The following is a 21,775-nucleotide window of genomic DNA, read 5'->3' as shown; positions in this document are numbered from 1 at the left end:
GTCAGACTACAGTACACTGTATAATCTGGTTACCATCTCATTCAAAGCATCTGAGCAAGTTTCCTTTGTGGCTTTAGAATAATACTGGTGTGTGGATCTGGCTTTTTTACCTTAAGGAATTGCTCTTTCAATTTCAGCAAAAACATCCCCAGATTACATCTTGTGCAAAACAAAGCTGACAGAAAGAGAAGATGTTGATTGAAGGTAGAGTCCGTTCATGGCCACACCTAAGAGGAGCAATAATCAGCCAAACAAGCGAAATCACATAGGTGTGTGTAGTGTCTTTATGAGGAAAAGGGGGACCCCTGACTGCATAATGCTCAGAGCTTAGATTTAATGCTACACCCCTGCAGAGCACCACAATATCCAGTCACAGAACAATTTGTCCAAATTCTCAATCATTGAAACTATCACAGCTAATTTAACAATTAGCTTTAGTTGAATAACGCAGTTACTGTTAAATACATTATTACTTAATGACTTTTGTTCTTATTATGTTATTATTCTTCTGCAGTTCACAATGTTCCAGTGCCTGAACCTAGATCCTAATGACCATCAAAGTGTGATGGCTCCCCTAGCAGGGGCACCTTGTTAAATAAAGCTGTCAAAATAAAAATGTAATTTGCTCTCGAAGGACACCATCAAAAGTTCCTATGCAGCAGCAGGTACACCGTTACAGTTATAGGATAGCACAAAATTATAATCTGCTCTCTGTCTCTGTGTTTTTTTGTTGTTGTTTTATTCAATTCAGCCAAACCTCCTTATGTTCTTTAAAATAAATATAACCCTTTATCCTGTGTTTTTTTTATATTGGACAAAATTAAATATCTGAATTGTTTAAACCTATAATATTTTGGATTGCATGCTTCATTTCTGTAAATAAGTGAGACACATCGGTTTCTCCTAATGAGGTTTGGCTGTTTCGTAAACTCTCATTTACACTGCGTATTATGGTCAGCTAAAGTAAAACCTCTGCATCATCAGCAATATTTTCAGGCTAATAAGTTGACTGTGCAGCTTATGCCTTGACATCTGTTATTTATGATATAAAAAGAAGGCCTAATAAGCTACTCTCATCTACTGACAACGCTTGCACTCTAAACCTGTGACTTTGTTAGTTTCACCATGTTAGCTTGTTAAAAATGCTTACCACATGTGTGTGTGCATCAAAGTGGGAGAGACATGGAGAAATGTAAAGACAGGGGCTGACCCCAGCAGTATATGGGTTTTATGGTATATGAATATTTCAAAAAGATGACTCCTATTTTCCACGTGGGCAGCTGTGTAGAGACAGAAGCATGGAATGAAACAGTTACATTTGCAACTTTCCTCCACAGTACATCTGGAGGGAAAACACCTTTTGGCTGTTTGACTGTGTACTCGGTAGGTCAGCACACAGCTGGGGTTGAATCAGCAGAACTGAGGAGGATCCAGGCTAAAGAGAGAGCAGCCAGGTTACTGTAACAGTCTAAAAATAACAAATAATAACAGTCTAACAGAACAGAAAAGCCCAACTTTGCCACTGTCTTAAAACAAGTCGCCGTCTGATTACTGGTACTTTAGATTTATTTCCAATTTTACTTCAGGACACATACTGTAATGTTTTTGGCTTTGCAAATAATAACGTTTTTTCTCAACTCTGGTTGCGTTGACATACACTGGAACACTGGAACACTGGAAACACTGGAGAAGGGTGATCTTTGCTTTTAATATTTTTAATTAAGTTCGCTAAAAAGTTGATATGTGTGATTACAAGATGAAATAACTTGCAAAGCTGATCTTTTGTGAAGTGTGGCCACAACGTCATGAGAATTGTCATGCTCCATAGAAATTACATTCTGCGTTCACCTCATTTTTGTTTTAGTTGATTAAATAGGTATTGCTGCTCTCTGTAAGTCTCCACACACACACACACACACACACACACACACACACACACACACACACACACACACACACACACACACACACACACACACACACACACACACACACACACACACACACACACACACACATGCACGCACACACACCAAACTGTTTTGCTCACTAACTATTATAAAATTCTGCTGGGTCACACCATTTTATTAGCATGGAGGGCAGGGGGTCAAGGTTGTGTGTGTCTGTGTGTGGGGGGGGGGTGTGTGTGTGTGTGTGTGTGTGTCTGTGTGTGTGTGTGTGTGTGTGTGTGTGTGTGTGTGTGTTGAGAGTCTGCACACTTAAGAGGTTAGTCTGGGAAATAATTGAGGTGAAAGGTGAAGGCAGGGCCTGGTTTTATTCTGTGTTTTGTCACCGAGCAGATCATTTGCTTGAACAAAAAGCTGTTTTATCACAATAACTGCTGCTTAATGAACCTTGACCCTGCTCTACTTAAGATAAATGGTAATCAATGATATGGCCATTGACCTGGAGATATGAAATGGTAGGGGCCTCTTTTAGATAATGATTTAATCTACTGGAAAAGTGGGTAAATGTGATATTATGTTTCTGATATTGTGAAATATTTCTATCTGATTGTAAGTACAAATGTTTGTGTCACTCAGTGCGAGTTTTCAAATTCCACAACATTACACTCACATTACTAGATGCTGAGCATTTTAAAGTGAAATCATTTATTAGATCAAATGTATTTTGTGACACCTGGTTCTTTTCTGTTATGGTGATAACAGAGAAAACATGTTAACCACTACTACCAGTGGTAATCAATTGTAATAACAATAATTATGTAAGAAGGGGTAATCTATTTAATTAGTAGACACTATGCCAACCATACAATACATTTGAATGCCAGCTCACATGGAGGGTTTATTATAATGCTGCTATAAGGCGAGAGTCAAACTTTAATACAAAGGGCTTTAGCTAATGAATACGATACAAAAGTAAAGCACGTTATAACCTTAGGAAGATGCTGTATTCAAATGTCTTTACAACATCAGCTGATTCTATTAACAGTCCAACCTATTTCCCCTTAAGATGCCTCTCTTAACACACGCTTCTGCTTTTTTGTTTGGTTCCGATTCCTAGATTTTGGCCAAAAGGGGAACATTTGGGGCCCCTGAGACCCTGTCCTATACTCTGAAGCTATATAACTGCCACAAAACGACTGTTTCCTAACCTTTCTAAGAATATCCCGCAGTCATCATTTATCCAGCAGGCTGCAGTTCACATTTACACCCTGGTGTGTTTAACCATGTCTAATGCACAAGGTTGTAAATTCTCTTCCAGCCACTCTGCTCTGGTTCCAGCAACAGACTTTACTATTACCAGATGGTTTAGATTAGGTAGAAAAACACAATAGACCACTTTTGGCTCTAGTATGTGTGTCTGTGTTTGAATATACTTAAATTACTGTGTGCATGTGTATTCACTAGTGAGTTTGGGTGCTTTCAGAAAACTAAAAGGAACAATAGCACACAGAGACAAGAGAGAAAAGGACTAGAAGACACACACAAAATAACTTACCCTTGTGATACATTTGAATTTAAATTTACATGCATTTCCCTGCAGAATTATTTAGAGTGACTCTTATTGATATTATAATGGTAAACCATATTGGACGTCATTAATAGCATATAGACATTGCGGTAAAAGCTGCAATTATATCACTCTTACCTGCAGAATGCAAACATTTGGGTTCTTAAAGCTAGCATTAAAACAAGAAAAAAAATGTATATATATATATATTGGGCATTGGGATATATATTTTTTTAACCCTCTGGGGCAGAGAGAGAGCTGTGGATTATTTTTATTGATTAATGCATCAGTGTTTCTTAGGGTCAAAAACACTAAATTCTCAACTTAAAATTAAAGTGTTTAGTTTATTTAATAAAAGAGCACATGTTCAATGTGAAAAGTGATAGTAGTTATAGATTATTTGCAAATTTGGTGCTATGTATATATAAAAAAAAACACCTTGCATTTCAGGGGGGGGCGCGGGGCTCCGTTGGCATGGCACAGCGCCCCACAAGACAATGGGGAAACACTGGAGTCCTTATCAATTTGTTTGAAAGCTCAATAAATAACAAAGAAGACCGTCACTTTTATAATTTTGTACGGAAGATTTAAACTTTAACGGACATGTTGACCGGCAGGAGTACAGCGCCACTTACAGGCCTGGCATATGTGCTACAGCGTCTCCAGCGCTTTCGAGCGTGTGAACGGACACGTTCTCATTCATAACACTCCGTTCGATGTCTCACTATGGGATGCGCCTCATCGCGGAGCAAACAGAAGCATCAATCTCATTACGCCAATCCTGATTGGCTGGTGATCTTGACGTCAGGGAATCCACCCACCCTATAAGTAGCTTGCGCCACGTCGCAGCGTCATTCAAACACCTCCTCTCGCTTCAGAGCACATCTCGACATATCAGTAGCCGGGCTAGCTTAACAGTCCACAGACTGAACCCAAAGCTAACTTTCGGTCGACGGGCGCTCGCCGGCTACTTTTCTGCTTCGCAAGAAGACTGTTAATACTAACACACCAGTTAGTATTGCAATCTACCTCGCCGTTTCTTTCTTCGGAAATAAAGGTAAGGTTTTGATTGTTCAAGTCAGTGACACACCTGTTGCTAGCTTGCCTTCCCTCACTACCGACACCACCATAGCGAGGACGTTTTTTCTTTTTCTCTCTCACACCAGAGGAGGGGAAGATAAAAAGGTATTAACACATGATAACTATATTCTCGCGTCCAGGAGAGAAGCTTTAAAATTGAGACTAATGGAGTCTCTGGCTTAAGGTTCAAATGGGTACTTTAATTAAAATGGCGCGGTAGTGTTACAAGCAGAATATTGTTCAGGTGAGGAGAGAAAAGCTGCAGCTCCCTCTCGCAATGGCGGCCGTGAAGAAGAGACCACACAAATCTTCGTACTTCCCGCTTGCTGGCTGTTCGCTCCTCCTCTCTGGGAGCTGTAGTGACGTAGGGGACTCCCCCCTCGTTCTTCTGAGACCGATATTGCGTTATACGGAGGATTCTGACATTTTACATTCATTGCTTACTTCCACATGCCTTTTCTCCTCATATTCTCTTTCATCACTTTTAATTTAACACATTCTAAACGCTGTAATTCATACTTTAAAAATACTGGAAATACTTCACGGCATTTTGGTTTCCGGTGGAGTTCCGGATGTTGTCACATGCTACCCACGTCTGTAAACAATAATGTATTCAAATAAACTGTACCTTCATTTAATATTCAGCATGGTAGTATCTCGACATCTATAGTTGTAGTGTTAAATCAGTAGGTTTCGGTGTGCATCACTCCATGTCATTTCGATACTAAATTCATCTCTTTAGGAAATAGTATGTTAGCCACATGCTAAATGCTAACCGGAGATGAAGGATTTTCAGAATAAAAGCTTAACAACTGGTTGTGCACGAGAATTTCTGTTTTTTTCAGTATAAAACAGCATTTAAACTGACGGTATGTTTAAGCTACATTATACCATCAAAACAGTGATTTTAATTTCTAACACACACCAGTTAATATTCTTTGAGAATAAAATTCTACACCTTCGCTTTTTCTCCGGATTAACGACAGGTGGGGAAAGAATTTTTTCTCGGCAACGTACCTGTTACGAGCGGGTCCTCTCCACGCCGTCACCACGGCGAACGAGATGGATGCTTCTCTCCCTCACACCAGAGGAGTCAGGGACTCGGATGCTCGGCTGCGGGTTGAAGATATCAGGCACAGACTCACACCAGGTCTGCTCGTCCTGCCTCGGACTGGAACACACCCAGGAGGCTATCGACAACCCCGGCTCGTGCGGGCATTGTGCCCGCTTCACCATCAAGAGCCTCCACCGACGGCTAGCACGCCAAGCTAGCTTGTCGGGACAGGAACCCCTCATGTCCGCTGTTTCGCCGGCCGGCAATCAAGACATGGGGGCATCCGCCGCAGAAATTGAGCCCCGCGCTGTGTCCGGCTGGGGCTCAATAACAGCGGCAGCCGCTGAACCGGAGCCCCACGCCGTGTCAGGCTGGGGTCCGGCGGCGGCAACAGACGCGAGAGCGGAGCCCCGCGCTGTGTCAAGCTGGGGCTCCCAACTGGACCTCACCATGGTCTCGCCCGCGGAGGATGTCCTGGAGTTGGACTACATGGAGGACGAAGAGGATGCCTCTGAGTTCCTCCTGTCCGACTCGGATGAGCAAGAAGATGATATCTTCGTGTCATCAGCTCAGGCTGTAAAGCCGGGAGCGATGGCTGCTCTCCCGGGCGATAGCGCACCAGCTTCGCCCTGTCTGAGCATGGACCTGCATGCCGTGTGTCAACGCGCCGCGTCCAGGCTGGACATCCCATGGCCTGAAATGGCCAAGGAGACCTCCAGGTCTCGCTACGAGGGGAAGACTTTGCCCCAAGCAGCGAGGACAAAGAGGCAGCTCCTTCCAGTCTTCCAGAAGATGCTGGACGAGGTGTCCCTTCAGTAATAAGGCCCTAATCCAGGGTGCCTCCTCCCTGGACTGTGACGGTATGGAGAGGCTCGGCCTGCTCCGCATACTGCCCATGGAACCGCTGGTGGCAGCCCACCTCCAACCGAGGCTGGCTCCGACACCAAGCAGGAACCCCAAGCTACCGGTGAAGGCAGACCGATTCCAGTCAGCGATGACGGAACGGGCCTATAAAGCCGCAGCGTTGTCCGCCAGGGCACTCAACGTATCCTCACTGCTGACCGCCTACCAGGCGGAGCCCTGCGAGGACCTGTCGAGCAAACCTGGGCCGGCCGTGTGGGACGAGATCGCAGCGATCATGGACATTTGCCTCCGTGTGCAGCGCTGTGCAGTCCAGGCCACGGGCAAAGTCATGGGCATAATGGTGGTACAGGAGAGAGCTGTTTTCAGGGTGCCACCAGGCCCCCATCTTCCCGCCGCCTCGAGTGATGCCGCAACGCCATCCTCAAGTTCGCGCCAGAAGGGAAACAGACTTAATACCAGAGACAGCGAGTTCTGCAATCTGCCTAAATCACAAAAACACATGTCACAAATACCGTTGTTTTCGAATAAACCATTTTTCACTGTCGCATCCAGGCTTCAAGCCGAGGGCGCAGTCCAAAAAAATTGAAAGAAAAACAATAAACAGTCTGTCACCTGTCCCTCTTTTGAGAGCAGCTACAGCCTTTCTCAAAAGGCGGATAATAGAAGGGTCTGTGAAGGCACCACCACGCGCATGCGCAGTGTCGGCTGGGGTTATCAACCTGGGGTACCGCTGTGTTCAGATGCTAGAGGGCCCCATAACACAACAAATAGAGACTCAGAGGGAAAGAGACGTGACATCTCCGCTCGCTTTAAGGAGCTACACGGACCACTATTGCGGTAAGCATGTTGTAACTTCCGGTTGTTGTTGTTGTCATCTCCGGGTATCCCGTGTGCCTGTTCTGTTGCTGATAGCTTATTATCTTAACTTAATCAATCGTTTTAAAACTCTTGATCACGGCAACTGCCTGACGTTGTAATCACACATTACTACAGCTTAAGCACTCACAACTCTCCTTCTCTTAGCGACTGTAACTCCACAATTGCCTACACTCTTTTCGGGTTTGCTAACGGTAGCTACTTTAGCTTGATAGCTAGCCATGGCTCTTTCCCCACCCTCGGGTGCTATTTCCTGCTCTAACTGTCTCATGTTTGGTTACTTCCCTACCTCCTTTACTGGTACCGATACATGTGTTAAATGTAGTATAGTTGTTAGGTTGGAGGCGGGAATCATAGCCATAGAAGCCCGGCTCCGCATCTTAGAAAATAACTCAGCTACAGTAAAGCCCATGTTAGCCGGTGCGGACCGGCAAAAGGTAGCTCCTCTTAGCCGTCCCCCGGCAACTCCCGAGCAGCAGGGAGATTGGGTGACTGTTCAGAAGGGGCATAACGCGAAACCCGCAGGTCCCCACCAACCCGTTCACGTATCTAACAGATATTCCCCACTCAGCGAGACACCCGCTGAGAAGCCAACTCTGGTTATTGGTAGCTCTATTATGAGACACGTGAATTTAGAGACCGAAGCCTCCACAGTCACATGCATTCCGGGGGCCAGAGCGGGCGACGTTGAGGCGCATCTTAGACTGCTGGCTAAAAATAAACGTAAATACAGTAGGATTGTTATTCACGTCGGTGGTAATGATGTTCGTTTACGCCAATCAGAATGCACTAAACTTAATGTGGCGTCGGTGTGTAGCTATGCTAAAACAATGTCGGACACCGTAATCTTCTCTGGTCCCCTCCCCAATCTGATCAATGATGACATGTATAGCCGCATGTCATCATTTCAGCGCTGGTTGTCTTGGTGGTGCCCAGCAAACAATGTGGGCTTCGTAAATAATTGGACAGCCTTCTGGGGAAAACCTGGTCTGATTAAGAGAGACGGCATTCATCCTACTTTGGAAGGTGCAAATCTCATTTCGGCAAACATTTCAGGGCTTTGTGGACTTAATCCATGACAAACTGGAGTTGAGACCAGGAGGCAGAGTCGCAGTCTTACACGCTTCTCTGCGCTCTCTCCTAGGCAGTCATCCATAGGAATCCCGAACCCAGTAAAATACCCAATATTAACGGTGTGTGTGTCTGCCCAAGGACAATTTAAGGTAAAACCTAATAGAGGTGTCATACATAATAACTAGGGCCGGGACTTTAACGCGTTAATTAAGATTAATTAATAACACAAAAATTAACGCTTTAAAAAAATTAACGCATTTTAATCGCACTTATTTTTGCACCGCGGAACGTTTCTCACTGGATGAGTTTCAGGGGTACCGATTATACTGGAGCACCAACTAACGTTCATGACTTCAAACAACAACAAACCACAGTGAACAATAGTCAAACATGAACGAACAAGCTGATGAGACCGCTTTGGTTGGCCCCGTGGATGGGACATTTTGTTTTAAAAAACGGACGGATGGAAGCATCGATAAGAGCATGGTTGTTTGCAAATTATGCAAAAAGGAATTTGCGTATCACCGCAGCACATCAAGCCTCAAGTATCACCTCAATGCAAAACCTATAGCAGCTAGCGTGGAAGCTAGCGTGGACGTTAGCCCGACTCGGAGTACAAGGACCCACACCCAATTCGCGTTGATCAAACAGTGGCCTATGCAACAGAGAGATTTTATTTTTCATCAGGATATTGGAAGAATTGGAGGGATTGAGGTCAATCACTGGCACTTTTTTATTTTATTTTAAATGGTACAGTACACTTTATGTTGAACTATTTATTATGTTGTTGGTGCAACTGGCACTTTATGTTGAACTGTTTATTGTTTTGGCCAAGGTTATTGAGAGAGTTGGACTGAAATGGATTAGATTTTTTAAATCAACTGTTGGTAAATCAACAAAGTCTGTTATGGCCTCTGAAGCAACAGAGAGATGTTTTCTAATAGTCAGGGTTTCCAATGTTCTGAATGTACTTGAAAGTATTGTGTTATACTTAAAAAACAAAGTGTTATAGTTTACAGAAGGTCTACCTACCTATAGGCTACCTGAATCTCTGAAATGTACTATATTCCTAAATATGCTATTGCTACACTTTATGGCAAAAATTGCACTTTTCTGTTGGTCTTGGTTAAGTACATGCTTGAAAAAAATTAACAATATTTTGTTGCTTAAGCTTATGTATTCAGTCATTATTCAATGGTATACTAAAATCCATGTGAAAAAAATTGCTTCTCACTGTTCTCAAGTTAAATATTTATATGTGATTAAAAATGCGATTAATTGCGATTAATTAATTACAAAGCTTTTAATTAGATTAATTTTTTTAATCGAGTCCCGGCCCTAATAATAACCTTATAAAAGTAAATGTAACAACTACTACAGTGCAACAAAACAGGAAGATTAAATGTGGTCTCTTAAACATAAGATCTCTAGCATCTAAAGCAATATTGGTAAATGATTTAATATCAGATTATAATATTGATATATGCTGTCTCACTGAAACTTGGTTGAGACATGAAGAATATGTCAGCATAAATGAGGCCACTCCACCCAGCCATATCAATACTCATATTGCCCGAGGTACGGGCCGATGAGATGGAGTTGCAGCAATCTTTGACTCAAGTTTACTTATCAATACTAAACAAAAATTTAATTATACCTCCTTTGTAAGCCTCGTTTTTAGTCTTACGCATCCGACCTGGAAAACTTTGCAGCCAATCTTATTTGTTACAGTGTACCGTGCACCAGGTCCTTATCCTTATTCAGAATTCTTATCAGAATTCTCTGAGTTTTTATCAACTTTGGTACTTAAAACAGATAAAGTAATTATCGTAGGTGACTTTAATATTCATGTTGACGATGATAAAAATAGCCTTACTGTTGCATTTAACTCTATATTAGATTCTGTTGGTTTCTGTCAGAGTGTAAATAAACCAACCCACTGCTATAATCACACTCTCAACCTTGTTCTGATTTATGGTATTGAAATTGAGCAACTATTAGTCAAACCGCATAATCCTGCTTTATCCGACCATTTCTTAGTAACCTTTGAAGTACTGTTACTAGACTACAAAGCATTAGTCAAAAGCTCCTGCAGCAGAAACCTATCTGTTAGTGCTGTAGCCAAATTTAAGGAAGAGATTCCACCAATACTTAACTTGATAGCATGTCTGCATGTAAGGGAGGAAACTTATACAAAATGTACACCACCCCAAATTGATCATGTTGTTGATAGTGCTACAGATGCGCTGCGAATAAAATTAGACTCTGTTGCTCCTTTGAAAAAGAAGAAAATAAAACAACATAGATTAGCTCCATGGCATAATGCCGAAACCCGCAAAATAAAGCAAAAGTCGAGACAACTTGAAAGGATATGGCGTTCCACTAAACTTGAAGAATCTCGTTTAATTTGGCATATTACTCTCAATGAATATAAGAAAGCACTGCGTAAAGCGAGAGCAGCCTACTACTCTTCATTAATAGATGAGAATAAGAATAATGCAAGATTTATTTTCAGCACTGTAGCCGAGCTGACAGAGAGCCACAGCTCGACTGAGCCTTCTATTCCCATAGTACTCAGTAGTAATGATTTTATGTGCTTTTTTAACGATAAAATTGTTACTCTTAGAAACAAAATTAATGACCTCTTGCCTTTGACCAGTATAGTGTTATCAACAGCTCCCGGAAACGTAAGTTCTAATATTACACTAGATAGTAAACTAGAATGCTTTTCAGCCATAAACCTTGAACAATTAAATTCAATGATTCTCTCTTCTAAACCATCAACGTGTATCTTAGACCCGATTCCAACTAAGCTGTTAAAAGAAGTTTTTCCATTAATTAGCACTTCTTTATTAAATATTATGAATATGTCTTTATTATCAGGCTATGTTCCAAAATCGTTCAAAGTAGCAGTGATAAATCCGCTTCTTAAAAAGCACAACCTCGATCCAGAGGTTTTAGCCAACTATAGACCTATTTCTAATCTTCCGTTCCTTTCAAAAATTCTTGAGAAAGCAGTCGCAAAACAGCTGTGTGATTACTTAAAAAACTATGATTTATTTGAAGATTTTCAGTCTGGCTTTAGAACACAACATAGCACAGAGACAGCTCTGGTTAAAGTCACAAATGACATTCTAATAGCCTCAGACAAGGGACTTGTCTCTATTCTTGTCTTGCTCGATCTTAGTGCTGCATTTGATACTATTGACCATGATATCCTATTGCAAAGACTAGAGCACTTAGTTGGCATACAGGGAACTGCTTTAGCCTGGTTTAGGTCCTATCTATCTGAACGCTCTCAGTTTGTACGTGTCAACGATGAATCTTCCATGCAAACCAAAGTTAGCCATGGAGTGCCACAGGGCTCAGTGCTTGGACCTATTTCGTTCACACTATATATGCTTCCGTTAGGCAATATTATAAGGAATCATTCTGTAAACTTTCATTGTTATGCGGATGATACTCAACTATATTTATCAATCAAGCCTGATGAAATTAATCATCTAAATAAAATTCAAGACTGCCTCAAGGACTTAAAAACGTGGATGACCTTACATTTTTTGATGTTAAACACGACCAAAACTGAAGTTATTGTACTTGGCCCGAAGAATCTACGAAACAAATTATCTAAAGATATACTAACTATGGATGGCATTAATTTGGCCTCCAGTGAGACTGTAAGGAATCTTGGTGTTATATTTGATCAGGATTTATCCTTTAACACCCACATAAAATCAATTTCAAGGACCGCCTACTTCCATCTACGTAACATTGCAAAAATCAGGCATATCTTGCCTCAAAACGATGCAGAGAAACTAGTCCATGCATGTGTTACTTCAAGGCTGGATTATTGTAACTCCTTATTATCAGGGTTTACAAAGAAGTCAGTCAAGTCGCTTCAGTTGATTCAAAATGCTGCAGCTCGTGTACTAACCAGAGTTAGGAAAAGGGACCACATTACTCCTGTTCTGGCTGCCTTACACTGGCTCCCTATAGAACACAGGATAGAATTTAAAATTCTTCTTCTCGCCTACAAAGCCCTTAATGGGCGCCATCTTACCTTAAAGAACTCATTATACCCTACTGTCCTACTAGGGCATTGCGTTCCAACAATGCAGGGTTGTTGGTTGTTCCTAGAGTCTCTAAAAGTACAATGGGAGCCAGAGCCTTTTCTTATCAAGCTCCACTTTTGTGGAATCAGCTTCCAGTTTGTGTTCGGACGGCAGACACCCTATCCGTTTTTAAGATTGCGCTTAAGACCTTCCTTTTTGATAAAGCTTATAGTTAGGGCTGATTAGATTCAGCCCCTAGTTTTGCTGATATAGGCTTAGTTTGTCAGGGGACATCTTACTTCTTCCTTCTCTCTGTCTATACCTGTGTACTCTCATGTTCCGATTAACCCAGCTTCCCCAAATTTCTTTCTTTTTGGTGTCTATATACGACGGGATCCGGAGTCATGGATGATCCTGCGGTCCTGTGTCATGGATCGCGAGTCCTGGATCTTGAGTCGTGGCTGTGGTCCTGGATCATAAGTCCTGGATGGATATCCTCGTGGATTCATCTTCTTATTATACACACATGCATTTCCAAACATTTGGACTACCTATGTTGCAAATGTATTATCTTTTCAATTTACACACGGCATCTATTGCACGTCTGTCCGTCCTGGGAGAGGGATCCCTCCTCTGTTGCTCTCCCTGAGGTTTCTCCCATTTTTCCCTTTAAACTGTGGGTTTTCTCTGGAAGTTTTTCCTTGTACGATGTGAGGGTGTAAGGACAGAGGGTGTCGTATTGTCATACTGATATTCTGTACAAACTGTGAAGTCCACTGAGACAAATGTAACATTTGTGATATTGGGCTATATAAATAAACATTGATTGATTGATTGATTGATTGATTGATTGAAGGAGCGAAAGGTGGAAGATGCTCACAGCTTCTGCTTGGGTTTTCAAGACAGTAACACAGGGCTACAGGCTCCAATTCGCTGTCACCCCCCCTCGCTTCTCGGGCATTCTGTATTCACAAGCCCGGGGAGAGTCAGCCCATATTCTGGAGCGAGAGATTCTCTCGCTACTAGAAAAGAAGGCTATATCTATAATACTCGCCGAACAGAGTCAGAGCGGCTTTCATTCCAAGTATTTCCTCGTTCCCAAACGGGGAGGGAACGGAATTCGGCCAATACTGGATTAGAGAGCTCTGAACAACTATCTCAAAAGATACAAATTCAGAATGCTCACTCACACATCTCTGCTACGTCTCGTGCGACAAAACGACTGGTTCACATCAGTCGATCTGAAAGATGCGTATTTCCACATCCCAGTATATTACCCACACAGGAAATATCTGAGGTTCGCATTTCAGGACGTCTGTTAGGAGTACAGAGTACTTCCCTTCGGTCTGTCTCTCAGTCCAAGAGTGTTTGTGCGATGTACGGAAGCGGCGATAGCCCCGTTAAGACAACAGGGTATTCGCCTGGCAACCTACCTGGACGACTGGCTGCTTCTCGCACATTCGGAACAGGAGGCTATTACGCAGACAAATATCCTCGTAAAACACCTGCTCGATCTGGGTTTCATAATAAACACAGAAAAGAGCATGTTGTCCACAGCCCAGACTGTACTCTTCCTGGGTCTACACCTGAACTCGGTGCCCTTTACAGCCCGCCTGTCAGCGGAAAGAGTGAAAGCTTTCAGAGCTTGTCTCGCTAATTTCCGGCTGCGCAAATATGTTCTCTTCAGTTCATGTCTGCGGTTACTGGGGCTCATGGCGTCAGCCATCCTGGTGGTACGACTGGGACGCTTACACATGAGGGAGTTTCAGCGCTGGGTAGCCGCCCTCAGACTAAACCCGCGCGGTATGGCGCGCGGAGAGTGATGGTCACTGTGAAATGCGTAATGGCACTGCGCCACTGGCTGCAGCCTATCGCGGAAGGTGGTCACCACCGAAGCATGTCTGACGGGCTGGGGAGGTATTTACGAAGGTCGACCGGTGAGGGTTCTCTGGAGCAGAGACCTCTAACGGTGGCACATAAATTACCTGGAGCTTTTAGCGGTGTTCCTCACCCTGAAACGCTTTCTGCCTTTTCTCAGAGGACACCATGTCCTCGTGGGGACAGACAATACGACCACAATATCGTATATAAACCGTCAAGGGGTTTTTCGTTCTCTCCAGTTACACATGCTGGCACGCAAACTGATCTTGTGGAGCTGCGGTCGTCTCCTCTCTCTGAGAGCGACGCACGTACCAGGAGTGATGAACCTCGGGGCAGACCTGCTGTCCAGAGGTGCACCACTGTATGCAGACTGGACTCTACATCCAATGGTTGTGAGTCAGCTGTGGGTGCGTTACGGCCGAGCCGCGGTAGATCTGTTCGCATCAAAAGAAAATGCTCATTGTCAGCTGTTCTTTCAATGCGCGATCCAAACGCACCGTTAGGCGTGGACGCGCTCGCGCACGTTTGGCCTCCGGCCCTCCTGTACGCGTTCCCACCCCTGGCGCTGATAGCCCCAACTCTGGCCAGAGTGAGAGAACATCGCCACACACTGATCCTGATAGCTCCGCACTGGCCTGCAATGTACTGGCTGGCGGAGATTTATCAGCCCTACACAGTGACATACTGTCTCAGGCGGGGGGGGCGATCGTTCACCCACACCCGGAGCGCCTGGCCCTATGGGCCTGGCCCGTGAGTGGTACAATCTGAATACAGTGGGTCTCCCGCAGAAGGTGATAAACACTATTCAGAGTGCAAGAGCTTCCTCCACCAGGTCTCTCTATGACTGTAAGTGGAGGGTGTTTGAGGAATGGTGCCTTCAAAAAGGGCACACCTCTTTTCAATGTCCTGTCGGAGTGATTTTATCATTTCTACAGGACCTAATTGATAAACACAGAGATTTCTCTACGATCAAAGTGTACCTGGCTGCTATTGCTGCATGCCATGTGGGCTTTGAGGGAAAGACGGCTAGCCAACATCCTTTGGTCTGCCGTTTTATGAAGGGAGCTTGCAGGCTCCTCCCTGTTTCCAGGTCACTGGTGCCCTTATGGGACTTGACAGTGGTTTTAGATGGGCTCACTCGAACCCCATTTGAACCCCTGGAAGGAGCTGACATGAAGCACCTGTCGCTGAAGACAGTGCTGTTACTGGACCTGGCATCCGCCAAGCGAGTCAGTGATATTCATGCGCTCTCTGTACATCCTTCGTGCACTCAGTTTGCCCCGGGGCAAACGAGAGTGTTGCTGAAGCCCAACCCTGCCTTTATACCTAAGGTGGTTGGTTCATGTACCCCAATTGACATTGAGGCATTTCCTCCGCCGCAGGCACCTACGGGTCTGCGTGCTAATTCGACTTGTGGTCTGGCTACATCCTGGGCTTTGTTCAAGGGTGTTTCCATCCAAGACATTTGTGCAGCGGCGAGCTGGTCCTCGCCGCTCACTTTTGTCCGCTTTTACAGGCTAGACGTCTCTGCTCCTAGTGTGGCCCGAGCAGTGCTGGGCCCCGTGTTGAGTCAGAGCTCTACCTGTTAAGTTCTGGTTGGTTTGGTGATTTTCGAGATAAGCTTGTCTGGCAATACGGGAGCTTCAATATCCCATAGTGAGACATCGAGCGGAGTGTTATGAATGAGAACTATAGGTTACTTACGTAACACCAGTTCTCAGAGTAACATGTAGTGAAATGTCTCACCAGACGGCCCCCCTTGCTAAGGTGAAGCGAGAAGAGGTGCTTATTTTGAATGACGCTGCGACGTGGCACAAGCTACTTATAGGGTGGGTGGATTCCCTGACGCTGACGTCAAAATCACCAGCCAATCAGGATTGGCGTAATGAGATTGATGCTTCTGTTTGCTCCGCGATGAGGCACATCCCATAGTGAGACATCTCACTACATGTTACTCTGAGAACTGGGGTTACGTAAGTAACCTATAGTTTCTGGTGCCTGTTGCATGTGGACTGAAGACTTTTTTGATTCCGTTTGCGTTATCGTCCTCGTGTGGCTCCAGCCTCAGTATAGGATCTTTTGTCAATCCCAGACATGAATCGGCTCTAACTACAGGCAATGGTAAATGACAAACTCAGATAATGTAGAGTAAAACAGTCTGGAGAAACAACAAAGAGAATTCCAATAATAAACCGTAGTAAATGCTCGGCCAGTGAGGCAAGAAGATAAGGAACGTGTCATTGTGATTTGTATTACAACTGAAGAATATAGTCCCTGTGGTCATGCAACTTTAAATCATCAAACGTGAGTGGCTGTGTCCAAAAAAAAGAGAGAGAAACTAGCACTAGTTACTGTAGTCTGATGCCTGTATTCATCCTCCATACGATGAAATTGCATTTAAAATCTACATAATATTTTAACATCTTACTCCTTGAACTAGAGGGTTTCATTTGAAAGAACCACAGCTGGTGGTTGTTGGAACAGTGGACAGACCTAACCAAGGTCGGTTTGTTGAATTTGATCTTGATCCTGTTAAGTTTTAATGAAGTGTTATACGATGCTCCACACACACCTGCACAAATATATCGTCATTAACAGGTTGTTGGGCTCACGGTGGTCTGGTTTAGAAATGTATTTAACATAGCGCCCAAACCTTGTCACAGAGACCTTTGCCCTTCGACCTTTTGACACAAGAGTCTGGATCAGTCATTTGTTGTCAGTTCTAGTTCATTCATCCTTTAGTCCGATCAGATTTGTGCAAAGTTTGAAAAAGTTCCCTCTAAACGGACAAACTGAAAGGATAATGCCTTCGGCCATTGCTGACATAATAGGAAGAAAGTATGTCAAATATTTTAGGGAAAAATCTAGAGGCCTAATGTTGAATTTAGAAACTGAATGTATCATTTTCATGTTGAGTATGGGTGAGTATACAAAGGACAAACATTTCAAATGGATTGTTGCAGAAAATAATATGTAACTGATGGTTTCATTACTTTTGACAAAAGCAAGCAGAAAACAAACAGCTTGAACATTGCACATTATTTAAACATTTGCATAAATAACTTTGCCAAAAGGGCAGACCCTCTGAATTTTTAACAGTTAAAATAAATAGCCCAAGGAGTCTTTGCTTGCCCTCATGCTTTACTCACACATACATGCTGCACTATCTACTGCCCACTCATTTGTTTAGTCTCGGGAATGTACAGGTCATGGTTAAAAGAATATGAACTGCCAAAAACAGAGGTAGCTGCTCATGCAGAAGGAAACACAGGTCATATTCGGGTCTTTTGAAACTAACAAAGAGAAAAATGTTGGAGGTTGTATGACAAGACCTCAAGGCTGCCATGTTACACAATCCCAAGTAGTCAGGCCCCCTTCAAATCAGACAGTGTTTTCCAGTCTTATATCACAAAGTACCCACACCCGATCTGTCTGTTGCAATCACAGCTTTAACAATGATTTATTTTCCCTTCTTTTTCACACACACCGAAGACAATATCAGGGCAGAAACAAACCTACTCCACCAAATGTGTAATGTCTTAAACAGGGCGCTTTGTAGAGGAGACCTTTCAGAGAAGCCTGAGTGGCTGTAGGAGCAGTAGATGTTGAGGGCCCCCCACACACACGCGCACACACACACACACACACACACACACACACACACACACACACACACACACACACACACACACACACACACACACACACACACATACACACACACGTACACACACATACAGTACACACACACACACACAGTACAGGAATGTGCGTGTCTCACCTAGAGCTGTGAGTTTGATGTGCCAAACACAGATTCCCTCCCCTTTATTCAGGAGAGAGCTCCTAGCAATGCTTTATGATGCTAATTCCACGGTGTCCTTTTATGTGGAACCCTGCTAACATGCCTGTCATGTCATGCTTTCCAGCAGAGCTGCTTTAAATGCTGCACTGTCAAAGCCATGGTCAGGATCAACGGTTCTCTGCTCTTAACCCTGGAGTCAATATTTCATGAGAGGGGAATCTCTGAGTCAAGCTGGGCGTCCCCAAAGCAACCTGTCCTCACTCAGGTGGACTCATGATAGAGAATGATTTAGATGTGGATAGAAAGGAATGTCGGTGAGTGTGTGAGAGCCGGAGGAGGAACTGAGATAGTACCTCTGCTCTTGTGATTTTATTGCAGAGCCATGGTCAGTTATTGCATCACAGGTTTTCTCTGAAGCGTAATGATTTGACATAAAGCTCAGCAAGTGTCAAAGGAAGAACATTTCGCTTTTGTAGAATCCAGTTAATACACAGTAACTTAAAGTGGATTGGTTTATCTACAATCAGCTCTCTGTTTTCATATTTACGATGAGAAAACCAGCTTGCGTTGTTAGATGGTAGCAATTTCAGCACTGTTGGCTTAGTATGAGACATGGCTCGATGATAAGGCCTGCAAGAACACACTGATGTCCTCTGATGTCCTCTACGTTCTCCCAGATCAACACAAGTGTATCTCCTTATCACACACAGTTAGTCCACAGCCCCAATGCAAGCACAAACACACACACACACACACACACACACACACACACACACACACACACACACACACACACACACACACACACACACACACACACACACACACACACACACCCAACACAGAACATTAAATCAATAAGCCCATTCGATGATGATTAACAGCACAAAGAGAGCACATTTTTCTGCCCCTTTTACTTATATTTTGGTCTGGAAATGTTACTTTTCAGTCAAAGCAAGCTTCACCAATTTTAATCAAAAGTCATTTAAGCGTGCCGAATGCTGTTAGGATCACAGATGTATAGTTTGAGTATCATATTGGGGATGTCAACTCAGGCGAAATGTGAGCTGTCAAGAATACTGAATTGTGAATTTGTTTCAGCTTTCAAGTCTCATCTGTTTTGCGGTTTACAGAGATGGATATGAGTCAATGTAATTTGCATTCAAGATGCCAGTCCATGCTGACATGAAGGAGATCATTATATCTTATTTCTATCTGGAACCTCTGTTACACTGTTCTGTAACATGAGAAAATGTTATTTTTGTATATCAAAGCCAGAACACAGAACACACTGAATATGGAATATACATTTAGTTTATGACATGACTGATGAACGCAAACATAAAATCCCTGGCTGCAGTTGTTTCATGTTGGTCTGTGGATGCTGGCAATGTTTAGTGCCGACTACTGAAGTCAGTATAGCTTGGTGTGATGTTTAAATCAGGTGGTATAAATAGAGTTTCCTCATTTTGGCAAACAATACAAGGATGGTAAAAGCCTCCTGAGGTAAGTTCATCATTATTATTATTCTTAGTTTCAGTAGTTTCCTCTGTCATGCCACTGTGAAAGAGAGTGAATTGGAGGCAAATTGATAATATAAAAAGGTGAATGTCCTTGAAGGATGGGAAATAGCGCACTAACCCTTCTAACACTGCATGCAGGTGATTCCTCGTGAGATCTGACAGGAGTTCGCGTTGTACTTCTACACCACTTGTAATATAGAAGGCCAGTAAGGACTTACACTTTTAATGGCTATTGAAACACTATCCATTCATTCGGAAAGCAACAGTTATTTATAATAAACTGATATTTGTCACTACATTGAATCAAATCAAGAACTGTTTCTCTACATTTTTAGAGATGGGTGGGGTATACATAATGGTTTTATATAATATAAATATTTTATTCAAGAACATCTGTAGGTTACAAAAGTAAAGAGCATATTTCCAATAGGACATAACACTGATTGTACAATATCATGGCAACCCCTGGTGAAACACTAAGCAAGAAGATCAAACCAGTAATACATTCCTATTCTTTTGACTATTGGTAATTGGTGGTCATTTTGATTGCATTGTTGTGTAACTTGTGTTGGCTATAAAAAATATTTAGCAGGGATGTCTGGGTAGTGCCAACACAAATTGTTAATGAAGCTTTAGGTCTCACACTGTAAAATGTAGTTTTAAGTGATTACAAAATGAATGATAAATCACACTGCAGTACAACCAAACCAACCCCTTATCGCTATTCCTTGTTTGAACCCTTTGTATGCTTTTTGCTAAAGGTTTCCATCTAAGTATAATTTAAATCTATGATTACTCTTTGGTCTAACTCAATTATTTCACTCAGAAAGAGATATAGAAATCCATTGCAACGTTTCTTCAATGAAAGTTTTACAATGAAAGATGAGTCCAATAAAAAGCAATAACAACAGCACATCCTCGTTAAAAAGTGCTTTGTCTTATTTCAACTCCAAAGGCAACACAGGACCAGGAGACTTTTATTAACCTATTAGCATGCTAACAACTCCAGACGAATAACAACACATGGTAAGATGGGTGTTCGACCCCACCCGCTTATTTTAGTCGCAAGGAACAAGTTGTGTTTCGTGGCCCATTCCTCATTCCGACAAACTGTGGGAAACATGCCCAACTCGCAGCTGAAAAAATATATTTTCAGTGTTATGAGGGAACTGCATTAAGCAATCCTGGCTTTACTGTTTGCAAACAAGCATCATTCATGATCAATATCCACAGCTCTGAAAGGTGATCCAAGCCTTTCTCAGAAACTCTATTGATTTTCTTTTTTTTACTTTGTCTGAGGTTTATGAGTATAGTTGAGTGTCATACACTGCAAAAAAAGCCTCTTAAATTTTATTTGTGTTTTGCTTGGCCTTTGAAATACAGATTTGCTAGTTTTGGTAGATTTGATCTGCAATAACCTCAAATAGCTCAAGGCTGTTTATTTCCCTGTTGCATTATTAGAAAGGTTTTGAATATATTGCCTCTTGAGAGGAGGTGCGTAAGAGAAAGCAAAGGGGGGTGAGGGATAAAAGCAGGAGCAATGCAGGGGCTTTGGGGAAAGAACAGGTGCTGCTGACACCATTGTCCAGGTGATTGGTTATCCTTTCAATGAGATGAAAGACATGGCTTTTGGTCATGTACAGGAACACACCAGAGACCCATATGGAATTGTATTTGTGTTTCTCTGTGTGTCCGTGTTAGACAGAAAGACAAAGAGGGGGAGTTTAATGGAGTGTCCCAGGGCTAGGCTCCGTTGTTCCCCCTCATCAAGCACGCTAGCGGTGCTTTAGCCCCATAATGGCTATCGTGTGCCCTCAGCCACTCGGCTCCACACTTTCCCCTCACTCATTGCTCATTCCCATAGGCCAGGTGCATCCACATTCCATACTGGGGGAGGGAGGTTGAGATGATGCACTACATTAAGAGACAAGAGGCAATTGGGCGCCGCGATAAGGAAGAAAAGAGATGCAAGGACCAAAGGGGGCAGGCAGGAGAGAGTAGGGGGGAAGGTGACTGGTGAAGGCGGGAGGGGTTTATGAGGTGATTATGGAAGGAGTCACATAACAGCAAAATCTAATTTGCTCTTGTTTACATG

At 43.0% G+C, this 21,775-nt stretch overlaps 1 protein-coding gene across 1 annotated transcript; it reads left to right on the top strand.

Annotated features, from left to right (window-relative positions):
* Positions 1 to 5,417: 5,417 nt before the first annotated feature.
* Positions 5,418 to 21,700, top strand: LOC307029568 (uncharacterized protein; the record flags this gene model as incomplete). Its single annotated transcript, XM_079665650.1, has 3 exons — positions 5,418 to 5,423; positions 5,541 to 6,184; positions 21,545 to 21,700. The coding sequence occupies exons 2-3, from the start codon at positions 5,621 to 5,623 to the stop codon at positions 21,698 to 21,700; spliced, it is 720 nt and encodes a 239-aa protein (XP_079521776.1). The 5' UTR covers positions 5,418 to 5,423; positions 5,541 to 5,620.
* Positions 21,701 to 21,775: the final 75 nt, after the last annotated feature.

The sequence above is a fragment of the Notothenia rossii genome (genome assembly GCF_949606895.1).
Source record: "Notothenia rossii genome assembly, chromosome: 2".
Taxonomy (NCBI): Eukaryota; Metazoa; Chordata; class Actinopteri; order Perciformes; family Nototheniidae; genus Notothenia; species Notothenia rossii.
The sequence above is the reverse complement of the archived record's forward strand: the minus strand, read 5'-3'. Positions and strand labels throughout refer to the sequence as shown.